The sequence below is a fragment of the Nicotiana tabacum genome, chromosome 20 (genome assembly GCF_000715075.1).
Source record: "Nicotiana tabacum cultivar K326 chromosome 20, ASM71507v2, whole genome shotgun sequence".
NCBI lineage: Eukaryota > Viridiplantae > Streptophyta > Magnoliopsida > Solanales > Solanaceae > Nicotiana > Nicotiana tabacum.
In genome coordinates this window covers 15,839,344-15,859,647 of record NC_134099.1, presented here as the reverse complement: position 1 = coordinate 15,859,647, position 20,304 = coordinate 15,839,344, and the positions used below count along the sequence as shown (strand labels likewise).

Sequence of the window (20,304 nt, the reverse complement as noted above, 5' to 3'; positions counted from 1 at the left end):
TGTTTTGTTTGGCATGAATATACTTTTTTTCATTTTAATTTATGTGAACAAATGTAAATTATGTAAGTCCCGAGTAATTCATTATGAAATTGGCTATTCCGAGTAAGATTAGGTTGAAAGATATATGTTCAACAATGTTTAAAACCTGAAGATTCAAAAAAATTATTTATTTCTTAAAATTCGAGTTTACTTGAGTAAGTTCACATAAATTAGAAATAAAGGAAGTACCAAATGTCTAAGGTAAAAATATGTTTAAAAAATAAAGAAAAATGAACGCCGTCAACAGTGTCGAGAAAAGACAGAAATAAATACTGTAGTAAGTTACAGTGATGTACAATTCCTCTTGTACGGAAAACACACTAAAATATCTGTGAGAAATATCCAGCAGACACTAATGTATACCATACTACGTTGTACCTTCAACCAATCATAATTCGACAACGCATTCTTAAAAACCACCTGGTTCCTTAATACCACTTTCCCTTTTCTTCTCCTTCATTTATGTACACCTTTTCTAATTAGACCAATATATATCTTTACTCTATCCAACTCCATTATTTACTTTTTCTTTAAGAAAAAAAAGTTGGGTTCTTTCCTTTTTTTATAACTAGGTTTTTTTTGAGGGTATAATTTCAGGGTTTCTATTTTTAGGTTTGAAGAATGGGGAGAGGGAAAGTGCAATTAAGGCGTATAGAAAATAAGATTAACAGGCAAGTGACATTTTCAAAGAGGAGAGGAGGTTTAGTGAAGAAAGCACATGAAATTTCAGTGCTTTGTGATGCTGAAGTTGCTTTAATTGTTTTTTCTCATAAGGGAAAGATCTTTGAGTACTCTTCTGATTCTTGGTAAGTTTTTTTTTTTTAAATTTCCGTTGTTAATTTAATTAGAGTCGGAGTTAAAATTTTAAGTTTATATGGGTTTTTTTTTCTAACTTTAGCTCCCAAGTTTTTTATTTTTATTGTTTGTATAATTAATTTCTTCTATTAATATTTTCCTTCTGAAGGGATAACATTTTAGTTTCTATTAGATCAAAAAGAAATATATATATATGTAGCCTCTCTACCCTCGGGATAGGGGTAAGGTCTGTGTACACACTCTTCCCCAGACCCCGCTAGTCGTATTTCACTAGGTCCTTGTTGTTGTTGCATATATATATGTTTTTCTTAGAATTTGTTAAGGATTTATTCTAGAACAAAACAATGAATGAATACTTAGGAGTAGCTTGTTAAGTTATTCTCGAGATTTTTAATGTTTGGTTCATATGATGATTACTGAACGACATGTAGATAATTCAAGTTAGATATTATTGCTGCAACTTTTTTTTTTTGCCTCTTCTTTTTCTTGATGTGTCCATAGGAAATGACAGACTGAAGTTCTATGCAAATATGGCTACTTCTAAACTAGTCTTAGTTCCAAAGACAATGGAATGGTTCCAACAATTCCAACAAAACCAGACCAATAGGATAATCACATTAAAGAATATAGAGTATATTTTTTGGACGGGAGAATATATACTCCAATATATTGGAAGTATCTAAATATTCTCCAGAGATTTAATCTAGTGGTAAAAGCACAACATGTGATGTGTGGATTGAGCGCACATTAAGGGTTTGAGCCTTATCGTACATTAAACCCTGATATTTAAGTAAATAAAGATAAAGAAGACAACCCTATTATCCATTGAATTTCAAAACATGTATTCTTATTAACCCTCAGATTTTTTTCAGTTATCAAATAAATACCTAAATGTTTTAGCAGGAGAGGAAATAAATGACACGCAATGAATTATCTGGTCTATGATCAGATCTCTCTACTCTAAAAAAAACACTTTTCAAGAAACATTTTTCATATTGATATAAGGGTTGTATAATTACCGAGGAACTTTGTCATCTGCGGAATCCTTAATTAACATGCCAAACTACTTTCTTTGTCGCTGTCCTTCTGCCACGTACGACTTTGTATGCCTTCCATTTTACAATAACAACATACCCTGTATATTTTTACTTTATGGGGTCTGAGGATAGTAATATGTATACAGACTTTACTGCTTCATTATGGAGGTGGAGAAGTTGCTTCCGATAAACCCTCGTATGCCTTAAGTTTTCTTACATTTAAATAATGTTTTATAAACATGGTGGCTCAACCCCAAGGCAAAAAAACTGGTGCTTTATGCTCCAAAAATATATGAGGCCTCATAAAGTACTTACTATATTATATGTATAATATAATACTATAGTATATAATTTAAATAATTGTACGTTAAAGTACTTTGTTATCTATAAAAAAGTAAATCCTTTCAAGCATTTGCTGTCAGTTGTCATCAATAATCATTAGTCATACATAGTTGCAAATCTTATGCTATTTTCTTGGAGTTTAAGTATAACGGATGAAGATTGCAGAATCAAATTAATAATCAAACTGCTCAAAGGTAATATCTAAGGGACTATTTTAAACCTACTCTCAATCAAAAAAAAGACCAGTTTTGACATGTTTTTGTACTTATAAGCACTATTACCGCAGTGCATTGTAACAGAAAAGTAAGAATATTATCTGTTTACTTACCTTCTTCAGGAAAAGTGAGAATTATTTTATTTTCTGGTGTTAGGACATTTTTGCACATTCTCATATTTGATAAAAATGAAGATTTACAGGAGTTTAACCAAATTAAGAAGTGAGAAAGTAAGAGAGGCATTAGTCCTCGGTAAAAGTTGAACACACTTGATTAAAATTTAGTACTATAGTTTCAAGTTGACGTTTTATGAAAATTTTGAGTTACGTATCTTTGATTATATATCTTGTGGAACGAAAACTTTTGAGTTACGTCAGTTTGACCCAAAATTTAGATCTAGGTCTAAACAATTAGATTTTTTTTGGTAATTAATTTTTATTATTACCAGGGAAATATTTATAAATATAACAAAAAAAACCCTCTCAAAATTCACTTAGATTTGGACATGCAGCCCCAAATCTAGTGCCCTCATTCCTTCATGACTACTCAGCTACAGTCTATGGATAAAAATTGAACTCCTGCAATTTCTTAGCTATCTTAAAATTCAAATTTCCTCGACAATGCACTTCTTGAACTATCATTCTGATTAACTCCTCACAGCTCCTTTGTGTTCCTCGAAATGTTCTCTAATTTCTTTCCTGCTAAATGTAATACACAGCACAAGCTAGCAGCATTTTATAGATTACATATATTTGTTTCTTCCCTGCTGCATGTCTTACAGCCCACTGAATTTCATCATTCCACCCCTGCACATCTCTTGTTATTCCCAGCCATTGTAGCAGCTTCCTCCATATTACTGTTGAATAGTTGCACTTGACAAATAGATGATCATGGCTTTCTGTTGCTCTTCCACATAGTGAGCAATCTGAACAAATTTCTATACCCCAGCCCAGTAATCTGTCTCTCGTGTACAGTCTTCCAAGAATTACCAAGTACAAGTTGAATATCCATTTTGGGCTGCTAATGTTGTTACAAATTAATCTCTTCCATTCCACTTTAGGTAGTTCACCTCTGAGCTTATCATATACCAGCCTGATGGAGTATTCCCGCATGTTCATCACTTCTTTTATTCCTATACTTGCCTCATTCAAGTATTTAGTAGCACCTACGATTTTCTGAGTGAGCCAAGCAGCTTGTTTTACCTTCACATTCCATACTACATGTTGTTTGATATAGTACGTGTGAATCCATTGTATCCACAAGCGGTCCTTCTTCTTGTTTATATTCCATAGATGTTTGATCAAAACAGCTCTATTCCATATTAAGATATTTGTTATGTTCAAACCCCCTGCAGATTTTGGCCAACACAATTGCTTCCAAGCTACTAGAGCTTTAGCCCTGTTCTCAGTTTCTCCTGTCCATAAGAACCTTTTGTAAATTGTCTCAATTCCTTGAATGATCTTCTTAGGCAGAGGGAAGATTTGGGACAAAAAAGATTGAATAGTAAACAGTACACTTTTGATCAATTGCAATCTTCTTGCATATGATAGGAATTTGGTTGTCCAGTGCTTGATTCTGCCTAACATCTTATCTAGAAGAGGTTGGCATTGAGTTATGGATAACCTCTTAGTACTCAGTGGGACCCCTAGATACCTGAAAGGTAGGGAGGCTGTGGAAAAACCTAAGCATTGAATAATTTGTTGTTGAATATCCTTTGTAACCCCTCCAAAATATATGGAACTTTTATCTTGGTTTGCAATCAGACCTGAAGCTTTTGAAAACTGATCAAAACACTCATATAGTAGTTTAATGGATACCACATCACCCCTACAGAACAACAACAAGTCATCTGCAAAGCTGAGTTGAACAATATACAACTTCTCGCACATGGTATGGTAGTTGAAATCAGGCTTTTCCTTCGGAGTCTTTAATATTCTAGTGAGATACTTCATGGCTAGAACAAAGAGATATGGCGACAATGGGTCTCCTTGTCTAACTCCTCTTCTTGCATCAAATGGCCTTGTTGGCTTTCCATTTACAACTATAGTATAGGACACTGTAGTAACACATGCCATGATCCATAAGAGAAACTTTCCTGGGATATTCATTTTTGTGAGCACTTATTCAAGGAAATTTCATTCTATGGAATCATACGCCTTTTGCATATCAATTTTTACCATACACCCTAGTGATACACCCTTCCTCTCATAGCCTTTAACAAGTTTATGTCCTAGTAGAATATTATCACTCAATATCCTGCCTGGTACAAATGTTGTTTGACTTATATCAACTAGGGACTCCATTATTGTTTGCAATCTGCTTGTGAGAATCTTGGAAATAATCTTATATATGATAGTACAACAAGATATTGGTCTGAACTGTTTGACAGCAGAGGGGTTTTTCACTTTTGGGATCACAGTGATTGTTGTGATATTTACTGGTTTGTACATTAACCCTTCGTTAAAGAACTCCAAAACAACTTTTGTAATGTCCTTACCAATTATGTGCCAAGTCTTCTTGTAGAAGTAGGCATTGAACCCATCCCCACTTGGTGCCTTTGAGTCTCCTATCTCTTGTAATGCCTTCATCACATCTTCATTAGTGAAAGGAGCTATAAGTTGTAGCTGCTGAGATCTTGTAAGCCCTGGACCTTTCCTCATTATAGTAGGATTAATAGCAGGTATGTTATAATGGAACTCTCTAGCAGTCCTTTGTAGAACCCCACAATATATTGTTCAATATCTTCTGGTTTGCTGATCAACCTTCCCTTGTCATCCTGTAGGAATTTTATCTAATTCTGTGTTGCTCTCCCTTTCATGCTTGCAAAGAAAAAGGCTGTGTTGGAATCATCCAATTGGAGCCATTGGATTCTAGATCTTTGTCTATAGATGTTCTCCTCTATTGTACTCCATTTCTCCAGTTACTTTTTTGTATTTCTCTCTGAATCAAACATGTCAGCTGTTGTTGTAGTGGTTCTCATCTGTGCTTGAATGTTGGCTAACTCCTCCCTCAATTGTTGAACCTTGTTTGTTGTACTGGTAAATTCCCTTTTGTTCGGATTCTTAAGGGCCACTTTGACACTTTTTATATTGTGCTAGATATCTTTCATACTTTTGTTCTCCTTATTCCATATGTCTCTAATTATACTATCAAAATCTGGATGCTCAGCAAGACAATTAAAAAATTTAAAAGGTCTCCCTTTATGTTCCAGTTCTGCTTCCAGCTCTATACATAATGGAGAGTGATCAGAGAACTGAGGATCCATCACATGTACTTGCATTGGAGGCATGTTTATCATTGGAGGCATGTTTATCATCTAGTGTGCATTGACTATGGCTCTGTCGATTCTACTATAAACATGGCTATTTGTCCATGTATAAGATCTACCCACAGTACCAAGTTCATTCAATCTGCAATCCTCCATTAGAGATCTAAAGTCTTTGATCTCATTTTCCTGTACCATTGTGCCATTTGCCCTATCTTCAATATCCCTTATTGCATTAAAGTCTCCAATGATTAGCCAGGAGTTAGTCAGCTGAGAATCTATCCTCTTAGTGCTTACCACATGTCACACCTATGAGCGATGGTATGCAATCTATAAATGGTTGTAAAAGCAATTTGTTTGCTAGAACAACTATGTTCAACTATGCCATGGATGTATTGAGCATGCTTCTGAATCAGAGTGAACTGAATACTATTAGTATCCCATAGAATCCATATTCTCCCTTTCTCGTTAGCTGAACTATTGGAACACCAACTCCATCTATGTGCATATTTATTGATGGTCTCTTTTTCTTTATTGGTCTGTACTCTGTGTTCTACTATTAAGACTAATTTTATGTTTTTTCAAGAAAGTTTTCATCTCCTTCTGCTTATGTACCTTATTGAAGCCCCTCAGATTCCAAGTGAATATCTTCATATAGATTTTGGATTAGGTGGTACTTTCCCTTCTTCTTCTCCCATACTATTTCCAACTATACCATCATCTGCCCAACTTGTACTGCCTTCCATTGTTTCCTCTCTTAGTGGAGAGAATCCATTATTAGTAGTGAGTACTTGCTGTATTGGACTTGTCATTCCTCCTCTGTCTTTAGCTTTTGTCCACCCTTGTTGATCTGCATTAGGCTTCTGTGGATCATTCTGTTGCTCTTGAGCTATCTGCTTGCCCGTGTCCTTCCATATTTGTTTTGTTGGCCCTACTGTCACCCATTGAGTTACTGATTTCTTTGGCTGCTGCATATTACCATTTACATTACCATTCCATCCTTGTTGCTTAGGCATTATTGGTCTTTGCTGTTGCTGCTCACCTTACATATTGCTTTTGGTTGCTCCATCTCTTCCTTGTTCTCCCTCACAGTCATGTCCCACCATCAAACATTTTTTACAATACTTTGGCACCCAATCATACTCTACTAGTTGTTCAAACTCTTTTCCTACATGATCTTGTATTTTGATGCTTTTGGGTATAACTCCTTACTGATGTATTCATGAGAATAATCTCTAAAAGGTCTTATCTCTAAAACTAGCCGTTATTGTCCTACTAAAGGTAGTGCTCGTCCCCGTTCTTCTGCTGAGTCAACTCGACCTTGCCTTCGTCCTTTGTGAAAAACACATCGATGATGCGTGGCATCGAAGGCTCTCTTAATGTTGACTTGGCCCACATATAATTATGATAATTTTGAGCCCATTCAATTTCTTTTATTTGTTACATTAAGATTTGACTCAGTGTATTCCTTTTATTAAGTTGTGTAAATGACATTAAGGAAAATAACTAACCTTATTATCATATGTTTCAATTATACTTATGATTTATTTTTTATTTTTTGGGAAAATAATACTCCATCATGAAACTAATTTAATGATTAGCTTTATTCTTTCTAATATATGCTTTGAGACAGCGCATACCGGATGAATGGAATGAATCCTATATCAGACCAGGATGAGTCTCCTTATAAAGCTTGAGCAAGCATTCTCCCTTCGAGCTAACTTTTGGGGTATGAGTTAGGTCCAAGACTTATCTTAACAGGGTATTAGAGCCAGGCCCGTGATCATTGTGGGTACCCAGAAAGGGGGGGGGGGGGGGCGGAATGCCCTCAGACCAATTAAAGCAGGGGAGGGGGTCGAAATGCCCCTGATCCATAATTGTTGCTCCAGATAAGATAGTGGAACCCCAAATAAAAAAATGTCCGGATGTGGGCATGGGGTGGAGTGGGGTAGGGGTAATGAATGGAATGAATCACATCGGATCGAGATGAGAACCCCGGTCTCCTTATAAGGCCGGAGCCTCATTTTGAGCTAGCTTTTGGGGTGTGAGTTAGGCCCAATGCTTATTTTTAAAAATACCTTCTAAAAAGTCTATGGTATCTTAGCTTGTATTTGATAAATTCACTATATATGTTTATTTTCATTCGTTCACAATCTTTTTTACTCTTATTGCATGTTAATCTGTTAATATTAGTTCTTGGTGCATTATACATTTTTTTTACACATAATCATCACAAATACCCACTCATAACTGTTATTAGAAGGACTTTTACTTAACACAGAGAAAAACTAATGATCATTTTTCCTTGAAACAGTATGGAACAGATTCTTGAACGATATGAGAGATACTCATACACAGAGAGACGTTTGCTTGCAAGTAATTCTGAATCTTCGGTATGACCAAAAAAAATATTTAAACTAAATACAAGGTATATAATATTAAGGGAAAAGGATCAAGTTTACCCCTCTACTTTCAAAAATAGTTTATATTTAACCTCAGTTATGCTTTCCCAACAAAAAATACTCCTACCCTCACACAAAGTTGGCAAAATTGCCCCTTCATCTATAAAATCCTTCCACCATGGCAGCCAACATCCCACGTAGCATGCCACATGGCATCATCTCACCCAAATGTTATGCCACGTGGGATGTTGTTGGCCATGCTGGATCGGTTAACGGACATAGGGGCAGTTGGTATTTTGGTTCGCAGACTATTTTTGAAAGTAGAGGGGTAAAGTTTGACCCTTTTCCCTAGTATTAATGTTCCATTTTCATCTTAAAGTTGATGTTTTGGTATTTGTATAATACAGGTGCAGGAAAACTGGAGCCTGGAATATGCTAAACTCAAGGCTAAGATTGATCTCCTACAAAGGAACCACAAGTAAAATATGATTGCTTAATTCTATTGCAGCACAAATATACTATTCTTGTTTCCACCTTCAATTTGAACAGACTCAGTTTTCATATTCAATTTTTTAAAATTATTTTCAGGCATTATATGGGAGAAGATCTTGACTCATTGAACCTAAAGGACCTGCAAAACTTGGAACAACAACTTGATACTTCTCTTAAGCTTATTCGATCAAGAAAGGCATGCCATAATCCTTCCTTTTTTCCTTTTTTTTTTAGTTATTCGATCAGTGTTCTTTTCTAGTAGAGACGCATTCAGGATTTAGACTTGATTGTTTTTTTTCCTTTTACTGTTTTCTTTGTCTTGGACCGTCAGGAATTGAGTCCTTAACTATTGTAGGTCAAGTAAAGCTGACCATAACAAAAGTGAAAGCTCATTCCTTCCATTACCATCTGCCTTTTTGAAAAAAGCCAAAGTACATTCTTTTAAGCTAGCACGCATCTTTACTATTCTACTGGGTAACCTAGGCAGAAACAGACCGAGGATTTGAAGTTATGGACTTCTGAATTCTAACTCTTCGGAGTTATTGGTTTCTAAATTTATAATTTGTACATATTAAATGAATTTTTTAAAACAAATACAAGATTCGGCCAAACAACTTAGCTCTGCCGAACTTGTATTGTAAACAGTACATTCGCCCTTGAGCACATGTATCTGTAACTCTGTCTACCAAGGTTTGGTTAGATGAGAAGAGATAACCCAGCATTTTTTGTCTCAGCTACAATTAGAACCCCGATCTTCCATAGTTTTCACTCACTTCATTAACGACTGAATCACACATTCGCCCATGCTTTTCTTTCATTCAAAATTTGATATTTTTTGTGACTTCAGATGTTTGTGTGTTGCAGAACCAACTCATGCATGAGTCAATCTCTATGCTACAGAAAAAGGTAATTATATGCATGCCAAGTTTAATTACTACTACTAATTATTAAGTACTGTAATCTTGGTTAAATGCCTTGAGTGTAATATTTTATACTTTCATAGGAAAAGGCAATCCAGGAGGAGAATAACATGCTATCCAAGAAGGTGAGTTTGTCTCTTGTTATTTATTCTAAGTTTTTCAGAAATTAGCAAAGCTTTCAACAGTAAACCATAACTTAGCACTTCATATATCTTAGAAAATTTGTTAAATATCATAGACATTGTATTAATAGGTTATGTTCATTTTTTCTAATTCCTTTGCTTCTTAACAGATTAAGGAGAAGGATAACACAGTAGGGCAGCAAGTTGAATGGCATCAGCAAAATCAAGTTCCTACTTCAACATCTTTCCTCCTACAACCACATCCATGCCTAAATATTGGGTAATTGTTGTCCTCTATAACAAGATAAATAAACAAAACCAACATAGTTACTAGTACTATTTTTGAAAGCATGGGATCTTTACACAAATAGTCGGCAGATTCATTGTTTGTTTTTTCTAGCCGACAGTGTTGTCAAAGGCACCTTAAATCACGCTTAAGCCTTAAGGTGAGGCGCAAAATATGGGGAGCGCTTTACCTCGCCTAGCGGGCGTGTCAATGCATCATCAAGGCTCTATGGCATACTTTTTCCAAATTTTGTAACCATATATTTTTTATTCATGAATATGATTATTAGTCTTGGACTACACGTTTATATTTTTATTTTCTCTCTTTTTGCGCCTTTCTTCATCAAAGCCCCACATTTATTTGCGGTTAAAGCCTCAATGGACCATAGAGCTTTTTTCCGCTTTTTGCTTTTGATAACACTGGTAGCTAGTATACATAAATTATAATTGATTATTCATGGTTATACACATATTCTATATGAATTATAGATTCGCTGGTTATTTTAAGTTTAAGCAGTTGGATGGCTGGCTATTTAGGTTAATTCTTTAATATTTTATTTTCATTGTTCAGCATCTTACTGAGATTTTGAATTGCTAAGTAGCTTTTGTTTACAAAGTTGGTTAACCACTACTTGTTTGATTGTTTCATTAATTTGGTGATGGTAATTGTTGATTAATTAGAGGTAATTACCAAGAGGAAGCAGAAGAAGCAAGGAGGAATGAGCTTGACCTAAATCTTGATTCCTTGTATCCATGCCATATGGGATGCTTTGCCACATGAATAAACAACTTTATATGTTGCATCTGAAGGAATGTCCTTTTGCTGGAGTTCAAGTTTTCCAATTCTGTGTTCTCGTCTGCTTTATGTGGAGGAAAATAAGATTTTAAGCCTTGTCTTGGGAAATTCTTAATATTGTGTGTCTTTATATTGATATATATATAGGACCTTATTGTCTTTCTTTTTATATGGTGAGGAATGTAAATTTCCTAACCTTCATAAATGGAAGAGGAGGTCCATTTGTTGGCATCTGTTTACATTTTTGCCTTACAATTATTGTCAATACAATTATGTATTTTTCTTTGAGTTCAATACAATGTTATGCCCAAACACTGATTTGCTCAAGGTCATTGGGAGGGCTACTTGCAAATCTGTATTCTCATGAGAAATGTTTCATTCAGCACCTTCTAATTGCTAAAAAATTTTGATATCCTCTAGTGATATTGACTGCTTTGGGTCTAGACCAGTACGGTTTTAAAATACGTCACCAGGATCTAAGGCTTGTTTACTTGTATACTAACTATCTTTCTCGTGTTTTGTCGATATAGGAATTGCCTAGGGACCCCCCCCCCCCCCCCGGACTTAGTGAGGACATTGAGGTTTTTCCCAATACCATTCAAAGTTGCACGTGAAGTGGCTCTGATACCATATTTAACAGCCTAGTCCACTAGGGATATTGTCCGCACTGCTTTAAAACGCATTACTAGGGTCTAAGGCCCGTTTACTTATATACCCAGTATCTATCCCGTGTTTTGTTGATGTGGAATTTGCCTAGGATGTCACCTATATCCTACATTGTTTTGGTGTTTCTTTGAGTAATTTAATAATTTCATCGGTAAAAAAACTCTGTACTTAATGTTAGCATAGGCAACTGGCAAATATAAGCACTTTGAGATGTAAAAGACTTGTAACAATGTGCCACCAATCTTAATTAAGATGTAAAGACCATGGCGCAAATAGATAGTATAAGCTGATAAAATCAATCATCTAAATTTCATTAGCACAAGTAGTTGGTCTGACTTGTTTTACATATAGCAGCAATCAAAAAGCCGAGGCGCCAAAAGTATAAATACCAAACAGATTTTAAGGGGAAACAAGTGTTCTCTTGACTGTATATCGTGTTACTCTTCAATCCGTTGTATAACAGGGCATGTTCCAAATAATCAAAAGTTAAAAACACCAAAGAAAGGAACAACTCCAGAGCAAATCTAAGATGTTGAGGACCAGTGTAGTCAAGAATTATGTACACCTTACTAAGCTGCAGGAAATCTTCACATATACGTCTGGTTTTCATTCTCGTTTAGCTCTCTTTCTCTTCAGCTCCGTACACTAATTTGTCTCCTGGAATTGCATCAACTGGGAAAGGAAATCAAAGAGTGTTAGAGAATCAGAGGTAAATAACTTAAACTGTATGACCAGAAATCTATCAAGTTTAGGCATCACTAGCGCTCTTCGCACATTTTTTTTCCAAGTATAATTCTATGATCTTTTGTTCTCTTTTAAATCAAAGGTATACAACATATTTGTTTCTGAAAGTAGAAGATCAGATTGCAGATATATCTATATATATCTCTAATACATATAAACTATATATATATATATATATATATATATATATATATAGGGGCTCAATAACTGAGCCATCTGAATGAGCAAGTGACCGCTTGCTACCTACACTGCTGTCATTTTCAGATAACAAGACATTATTCTTAAACCTATGTACGTTAAACACTGACAAAGCATGTAATAACATGCCATTTAGAGTCCTGAGCGGAACAGAAACATGTCGCAAACTAGTAAAGAGGAAAAGCAAATATAGGAAAACAGTGATAAAGCATTAGTTATTTGACTAACATAAAAAATGTTTTACTCCTCCCTTGTGGAAGAAGATCTTAACTTGACTATGCAGCAAATACGATATTGCAAACTAGCAATGCGCCAGAGTAACTTAAACAGCAAAAGGTAAAAGAAACAAAAACTCTTGCCTTTCCACAAACTGGGCATTTTTCACTTCTCTCCTGCCACTCATAAATACAGCTGAGGTGATAATGATGTGAACATTTTGTCGATATCTTGGGGTTCTCTGGTGTAAACTCTGCATAAAAGAAAAAGTCACTTCAAAAATTATTTATCCAACTACGTAGCATGCTAATTGCAGATCAAATAGTTCAACGCAAGCTACCTTCGAGGCATGTTGGACATACATCCTCATCTTCTGATGAGGAAACTGCATACTGGAATCCAGTCTCCAACTTTGATAAATTTACCTTTTCAGGGGACTCGGGACAACCTTCTTTATATCCTCCTTCACTGTCTAATTTAATCAGCTTGTCTGCTTGTAGAAGTCTTTGTGTTATTTCAACATCAGCATCTCCAACTGGTTCAGGCTCAACTCGTGAATGACTTGTTCCTTTGTCCTGTCGTCTAAATGCAACTTCTTGTTGCACTTGTGGCTGTCTTGGAGCAGCATTATTTGATAAAACTCTACCCTGAGAACTGATTGTATTACATGAACTATTGTTGGTAACTACAACAGTCGAAGATGATGGGCCTTGATTAGCTGAAGTCACAGCAGTTTCTTGTGCTCGACCAAATACAGCTCCACACTGATGACAAGTAATACTTAAAAGTCAATTTCATGATAAGGAACATTCAGCATATTGTAAAAAGTTAGCATCTTAACGAGGAAAGAGTCATTACGAAAACGAATCATTAGCAAAAAGGATGCAACTACACGAGCAATATATTCATGATTGTTGTTACTACAGCTATAATTAGAATTTTCCAGGTTAGCAATAATAAACAATGGATTCAAGGCTGCAATATTCGTTTCTGTGGTTTGTTTCACAGTTCTTCAAAAACAAGAGAGCTTTTCCATGTTTAAACTATTAAAGATGATATGTGATCACATTAGCGTCACGTTTAACATTTTGCACCAAGCGACGAGTTTTGCTATTCTGTGAGTTAGTAATTTATGAGCTAGTAAAATATGAAAAAGAAAGTTCCATCAAGTGTCATCTTTGTTCATAATACATTAGAACAGAATATTAAAAGCAAACAACGACTGATATTTGATGTATTAATCGGTTAAAAGCTAATCCAGTATCCATAATCAAATGGTATGTTGCAGATTGAGCAAGGACAGAAGATGCTGCACATTCTTCATGTTAGTATAATCGAAAATCCTTTAGGTTTGGGATTCAAAGAGCTACATTATTCTTTGCAAAAGAGCAAGGCAGGTCATCTCCCTAGTTCTTTAAGGTAGTTGAAGTTTTTCCTTGGAATCATCTTCACCTGTTGTGCTACTTAAATATTCATTATTGCTATAGTTAGTTGAGCTGGTGGTCCAACTAATTAACTAATTCAGCTAGACACGATTAGTTTTCGGTAGTTAAGAATCTTGCCATCATTTATTCATAGAAAACTGACAAGGCAGAATTAGCTTAGTGGTAGAGGGCAACATTGTGGACGAAGCATTCACGTTCACGTAGGGTCAGAGGAAGGGCTGCACCATAGGGCCTGGGTAGTCCCTAATGCAAGCATTAGTGGCTGATTCCACGGCTCGAACTCGTGACCTATAGGTCATACGGAGACAACGTTACTGTTGCTCCAAGGCTCCCCTTCCAAACAATGTGAAACATTAAATAGTTCATCGCACCATCCAAACATTAGGATAAGATAAACATATACAATTACTTCATAGCCAAAAGCAAAAGAATTTTCGACAGGTACCGTATTAAGTATGTTCTGAAAGCAGCAACTAAAACACTGGCAGCTGCTATGGTTTTGATCATTTGAGACAGCAGCATTCTCTCCAACATTAGAAACAGTGAAACAGCAACAAACTGAACCCATGATTTTTCTTCAATTCATTACACAAATCTTCAACCTTTTAGTATCAATTCCCTTTTAGACCAGTAGCCAAACTTTCCTTTAAAGCAATAAAAAATTACAAATAAGCAAACAGAAGTAAACACTAAAACTAAAGTAAACAAACATGTCAGACCAAAAATAGTAAATTTCTTTTTCCCAATTTATTGCTCTTAATGCAAAGATTAAACAGAAATACAGTCATACTTTTTATAACACTCTAATTTGTTCCGAGTTTTTTCGGCTGTTATAGCGAAGTGCTTTAACAGAGAACATATATTATAACATAGCATAAAAATTGGTTCTATAAAAACTTGGTTTTTATAGTGAATGAGTATTATAGAGAGCTCTAACCGTAAAAAATAAAATTTTTCTTTTTTTCCCAAAAATTGCTAGGAAAAGTACTTTAAAAAATTTATGAAACTGTAAAATAATGCAATCAATCACTGAAAAATTAACTCATCATCAAAGCAACCTTAAGACCTATGGAAACAGAACAGGGATTCTATTGCTTAGTATTTGGAAAATCACACTTCACACACACACACAGAGGTATATTGATAAGAAAACACCATAACCATAACATGCAAGTCTCATTGATCACAAAAAAGAAGCAGCAAATACAACTCATAATCATAAAAAGAATAACACACAAAAACATCATTAAATTTTATATAGAAGAGAAACAGAGAGAAAGAGGGGTGACAATACCAGAGACAAGATTTTGGATAGCAAAGGGTCTGTGCTGTGGAAACAAATAATGAAGAGTTTTGAGAATTGAGGAAAGAGAGTTGACACAAAAAAGGAAAAGTTTCCACCTTTTTTAATTAGAATCTTTGATTATATGGAAAACTCTCTCTATTGGGGGTGTATAAGGTATCACGGCGAGGAACTAGCTGAAAAATTATACCTCTGTCCCTTTTGTTCTGTTTAAGGTACACCTAAATATATTTTACTACTAAATACTAAATCCTACTCCCACTTGATCTAATATTCCAAAGATTTTAAATATATAAAGAAGATATTATAATGCGTTATAAAAAGAACTTACATACATTGACAGTTTCTTAATTTTTTCAATTTTGGAGATGAATTCCGCCATGCGAATAATAGGTTAAAAAAAATAGATTTAAAGGAAAAAAAAAAGGACTTGAAAGTCATACTTTTTATGATATGGTCGAATAATTGGTATATGTTTGTTTTTTATTTAAACAATAAACTCTAAAATTAAGAGACTTTTTAATTAGAGAACGTTTTACTTTTTTTTAGCAAGTCTAATTAACAAATTAGTAAACCATAGTGGTGTAGAATTGAATTGTAACAATTATACCATAACTTCAATTACATATTAGGAGTACTTATATTGTCCCCTCTTGTCTTTTCAATTTTTAAGATCGACTATATATTCATTTAAAAATCAATTGATTATCATTGATATACAGACCTCCATTTGTCAAAATTCGTCATCTTTCTAACTGTTTCTACTATTTTCATGACCTTTGATATTTCCGTGATATGAAAGTTAAATTAAATGATCTTTCCCCCAAAACTAAATAAAATATATAACACATGTCATATTCTACACAATAACGAGGCCCTATTTCAAAGTAAAATTGTATCTGTCATTTTTATATAAGCTCATCTGAATTTTATATAAATACGCGCGCATATTTAACGAATAACATAATGCTAGGTCAGGGTGTGCGTGCACATATTTAACGGATAACATAATGCTATGTCAGGGGCTGAACTTATTTGACTATAAATTCAGTAAATATTTTAATTGTATTAGAAAATTTATTAAATATATATAAATATTTAATTGCGAAACTATAACTAAGACAAATTCAAAACTTCAAATCATGGCGTCTCTTCTTCCTCTTGTTTAGATAAAATTTTTTAGATAATGATTCAATAAATATAAGTTTAGCTGACGTTGGTGACCAATCTTATCTATAGGGTAGTGAAATGAATTACTTATAATAAAAAATGGGGAAAGGATATAAAGAAGCTTCATAGTTGGTGCATGGAATCAATGGTGAAGAATCTTTCTTTATTTCAGTGGGGAAGCCATTCACAATTTTCAAAAATAAAGATGTTGACTCTTGTGCTTTTATGAGGTAGTTCACTTAATTGACATTTTCCATTTGAAGATGACAAAAGCACAAGCAACTATGGCACCATCATCATTATTTTAGTCTCTATTTATATATAAGTAATATTTTAAACATCCATGATATTTATATTAAATTCAAATTCATTTCCTCAAAAGAGAAGTAAATGCAGTGACATGTTGCATACACTAACTTTAAAGATTCTGAATGTGCTTCGACATAAATTAGAACTTGCAACTGTTTGAACTACATAATATGTAAATTAGAGATATTCGTACTTCCTACTATCTAACAATCGTCTTAGAGTGAAAAGGTCTGTCATCTCACTACTTTCTTCCACAACATTTCCATAGTAGCAATGGTCTTTCCCACTCTCCAACCATCAATCCTCTCAAATCCCTCCTAAACCTCCTGATATACTTCACGAAAATGAAGGTATTAATTCACCTACATCAACACCGTGTAGGGATAATCAGCAGGATGATGAAGGAAATAATTCCTCAACGACTACACGAGCAAAAATACTCCAACACCAAAACTCATCATATAAGGAGATCCTCCTTTTGGACTCTATCAATATACACTACTAGAAATCCGGAAAAAAACGATCAAAATTTGGCGAACAAAATTGGTCTGTCAAGAAAAGCGATCAAAGTTGGTCGCTAAATTGGAGAAAATAATTAAATAATTGTTCTAAATACATTAGCGACCAAGGTTGGTCGCTTTTTGGTCGATAATTTAGTCAAAATGTTGACCGGACTGGTCAAACTTGCTTGGTAAAAGAATTACTGAAATTAGCGACCAACTTTGGTTGCTAAAGTGGGACCCACTTATAAAATTTTAATAATTATATTATTATTTAAAAAAATTATAAAATATAAATAAATATAATTTAAAATTAGCGACCAAAGTTGGTCGCTCACGAAAGGGGAAGCAGATAGAGACCAACTTTGGTCGCTAATCTGGGACCCAGTTATAAAATTTTAATAATTATATTATTATTTAAAAAAATTATAAAATATAAATAAATATAATTCAAAATTAGCGACCAAAGTTGGTCGCTTACGAAAGGGGAAGCAGATAGAGACCAACTTTGGTCGCTAATCTGGGACCCAGTTTTAACGTTTAACAATTATATTAGTATTTTAAATATTATATAAAATATTAACATATGTATATATATATATATATATATATATATATATTCACTGTAATACTATAACGTTTATATAACTTGTTATAGTATATGTTAGTGTGTGTATATATATAACACACACACTTCGTGCTACTTTAACTACATATATAGCATGTTATAGTACATGATACTGTATTCATTATTTGTATTGTAACAGAGTTAATGAATTACATTCATTCATCACTAGGTTATAAGTCGATGAATCAATTATAACATATTAATTGATATAAGTCGAGACATTTTGTTTTTAATCAATACTATATATATATATATAACTTTGATCGCTATTTTGGTCAAACAGTCAAAAAATAACGATCAACATTGGTCGCTATTTCGGTCAAACAGTCAAAACTTAATTAGCTACCAAAATAGCGACCAACGTTGGTCGCTTTTTGTAAATCCAGAGTCAAAAATAGGTTTTCCCCTTCCATTCTCTTATTTTCTTCCCAAAATTTTTCCGAAATCTCTCTCAACACATTCCCCTCCCCTTCTCTATTTCCCTCACACAAATAAATCCCCCCACCCCGCGCCACCACTGTGACCGCGCCACCATCGCCGGAGCCGCTACTATCACTGTCCGCTGCTATCACATTCCCCGCCGCTATCACTGTCCGCCGGAGCTGCTACTATCATTCTCCTCCTTTGCAGCACCACCACTGCCATTGTTGTTCAAGGTTAGTAATCTACCTTATTAGCTTTTAATTTTTGCTATATAATTTTATGTAATTTTTTTAGAGTTTTTGTCTATTTAGTATTAGGGTTTTTGGTTTGAACTACATTAGATTTAGAATTAAGGTATAGAACTCAAATTAATGCATTTAAATTATTTAATGTATAGATTATGAACTTAAGGTAGAAATTATGAACTACCTTAAATTATGAACTTATGGTTCTTAATAGAACTCAAATTAATGTATTTAAATTATTTAATTTATAAATTGATTTAAGGTATAAATTATGAATTGAACTTTTTGGATATGAATTGAACTTTTAGTTTATGAATTGAACTTTTAGTTTATAAATTGAAATTTTAAGATATGAATTGAACTTGAAATTATGTAGGACAATTGGCAAATGCAAACAATTTGTTAAACAGAGGAATATGATTGAAGGATCTATATGCGAAGCTTATCTTGCAAAGGAAACTGCTCATTTTTGTTCTTATTATTTTGAGAGTAATGTGCCATGTGCTAGGAATAGGCCCAATAGACACACGGTCGAATGTGTGAATGATCCATTATATCCGCCTATGTCCATATTCAATCAACCAGGCCGATGTTCTAAGGATGTTAGAAAGAGAAGTTTGAGTGATATGGAGTACAAGTCAGCTACACTTCATGTGTTGCTAAATTGTCCTGAAGTTGTACCATTTCTCAAGTAAGTATTGATTTAGTAGTTATCAAAATATAAAATTTACTGTGATTACATCTCAATGCAACTACTAAAAATATTTGATGTGTCACAGTCACTTCGTGGGTCAATTTGGCCATGATGCTGTATATACGATATTTGATACGTAGTTGAAACAATTTGTAAGTTTATCCTTAAAATATTCTAACACTATGTAGGTAAACAATGTTTGGAAGTTATGCTAACTTATGAATATTTTTAACAATATGTAGGTAAATGATCTAAATAATGGTGTAAATCAATTTTTGAAAGATATATCTTGGGGACCTGGGCTTGAGGTCATAACAATGTCTAAGTACGTTGTGAATGGTTATAAGTTTCATACAGAGGATTGCTCTAAAAATAAAAATAGTAACAATAGTGGGGTGTGGGTTTAAGGTGGTGATGGCAACCAAGTTGGAGATATTGATTATTATGGTGTGCTCAAAGAAAAAATAGAAGTAGAATATACAGGTTGGCCATTTAAGAAATTGATACTCTTTAGATGCAAGTAGTTTGACCCAAATTCAATAAGAGGTACAAGAATACACAATCAATACAACATAATTGAGGTTAATCATACGAGGGAGTATGATCTCTATGATCCTTTCATAATTGCACATAATATTAGGCAAATGTATTATGCTCCTTATCCATTGCGGTGGAATAAGTCCGATTGGTGGGTTGTAATCAAAACTAAGCCTGTAGGTAGGGTGGAAGTCGAGAATGTGTTAGATGTTGCACATCAAAACGATATCTCCAGTGTTCACTAAATAGTGTACGAACTTTTAGAAAATGATTTGGAACATCCTGAACTCATATTGGAAGAAGTTGATATAATTGAAGTAAGAATTATAGAAAACGAGGAAGAAGAATCAACTGATGAAGCTCAAACTAGTGAGGAAGAAGAATTCTCTAACGAGGAACAATATGTCGATGAGCTTTAAAAAGTTGGTTTCTTTAATAACTCTCGTTTATAGCTAGTTTCTTTATATATTTCAATCTAAATATGTATTATATTAT

The 20,304-nt window shown here is 34.1% G+C and overlaps 2 protein-coding genes across 2 annotated transcripts; one reads left to right on the top strand and one right to left on the bottom strand.

Moving 5' to 3' along the window:
• Positions 1–582: 582 nt before the first annotated feature.
• Positions 583–10,970, top strand: LOC107810565 (truncated transcription factor CAULIFLOWER A-like). Its single transcript, NM_001325859.1, has 8 exons — positions 583–845; positions 8,029–8,107; positions 8,524–8,594; positions 8,705–8,804; positions 9,473–9,514; positions 9,612–9,653; positions 9,821–9,930; positions 10,617–10,970. The coding sequence occupies exons 1-8, from the start codon at positions 661–663 to the stop codon at positions 10,714–10,716; spliced, it is 729 nt and encodes a 242-aa protein (NP_001312788.1). The 5' UTR covers positions 583–660; the 3' UTR covers positions 10,717–10,970.
• A 717-nt stretch (positions 10,971–11,687) lies between these two features.
• LOC107810564 (E3 ubiquitin-protein ligase At3g02290) lies at positions 11,688–15,489 on the bottom strand. The gene is made up of 5 exons (XM_016635358.2): positions 15,295–15,489; positions 14,446–14,644; positions 12,896–13,319; positions 12,699–12,808; positions 11,688–12,069 (listed from the first exon to the last, which is right to left on the bottom strand). The coding sequence occupies exons 2-5, from the start codon at positions 14,566–14,568 to the stop codon at positions 12,043–12,045; spliced, it is 684 nt and encodes a 227-aa protein (XP_016490844.1). The 5' UTR covers positions 14,569–14,644; positions 15,295–15,489; the 3' UTR covers positions 11,688–12,042.
• Between the last annotated feature and the right edge of the window lie 4,815 nt (positions 15,490–20,304).

Bases quoted from the DNA above. Each gene is read 5' to 3' on its own strand.
- LOC107810565 (NM_001325859.1), top strand. From the start codon at position 661: ATGGGGAGAGGGAAAGTGCAATTAAGGCGTATAGAAAATAAGATTAAC. The intron at 8,805-9,472 runs GCATGCCATAAT...TGTGTGTTGCAG, and splicing joins AGCTTATTCGATCAAGAAAG to AACCAACTCATGCATGAGTC. The intron at 9,654-9,820 runs GTGAGTTTGTCT...GCTTCTTAACAG, and splicing joins ATAACATGCTATCCAAGAAG to ATTAAGGAGAAGGATAACAC.
- LOC107810564 (XM_016635358.2), bottom strand. From the start codon at position 14,568: ATGGGTTCAGTTTGTTGCTGTTTCACTGTTTCTAATGTTGGAGAGAAT. The intron at 12,809-12,895 runs GTAGCTTGCGTT...TCTTTTATGCAG, and splicing joins ATGTCCAACATGCCTCGAAG to AGTTTACACCAGAGAACCCC. The intron at 12,070-12,698 runs GCAAGAGTTTTT...TTCCTTTCCCAG, and splicing joins AATGCCCAGTTTGTGGAAAG to TTGATGCAATTCCAGGAGAC.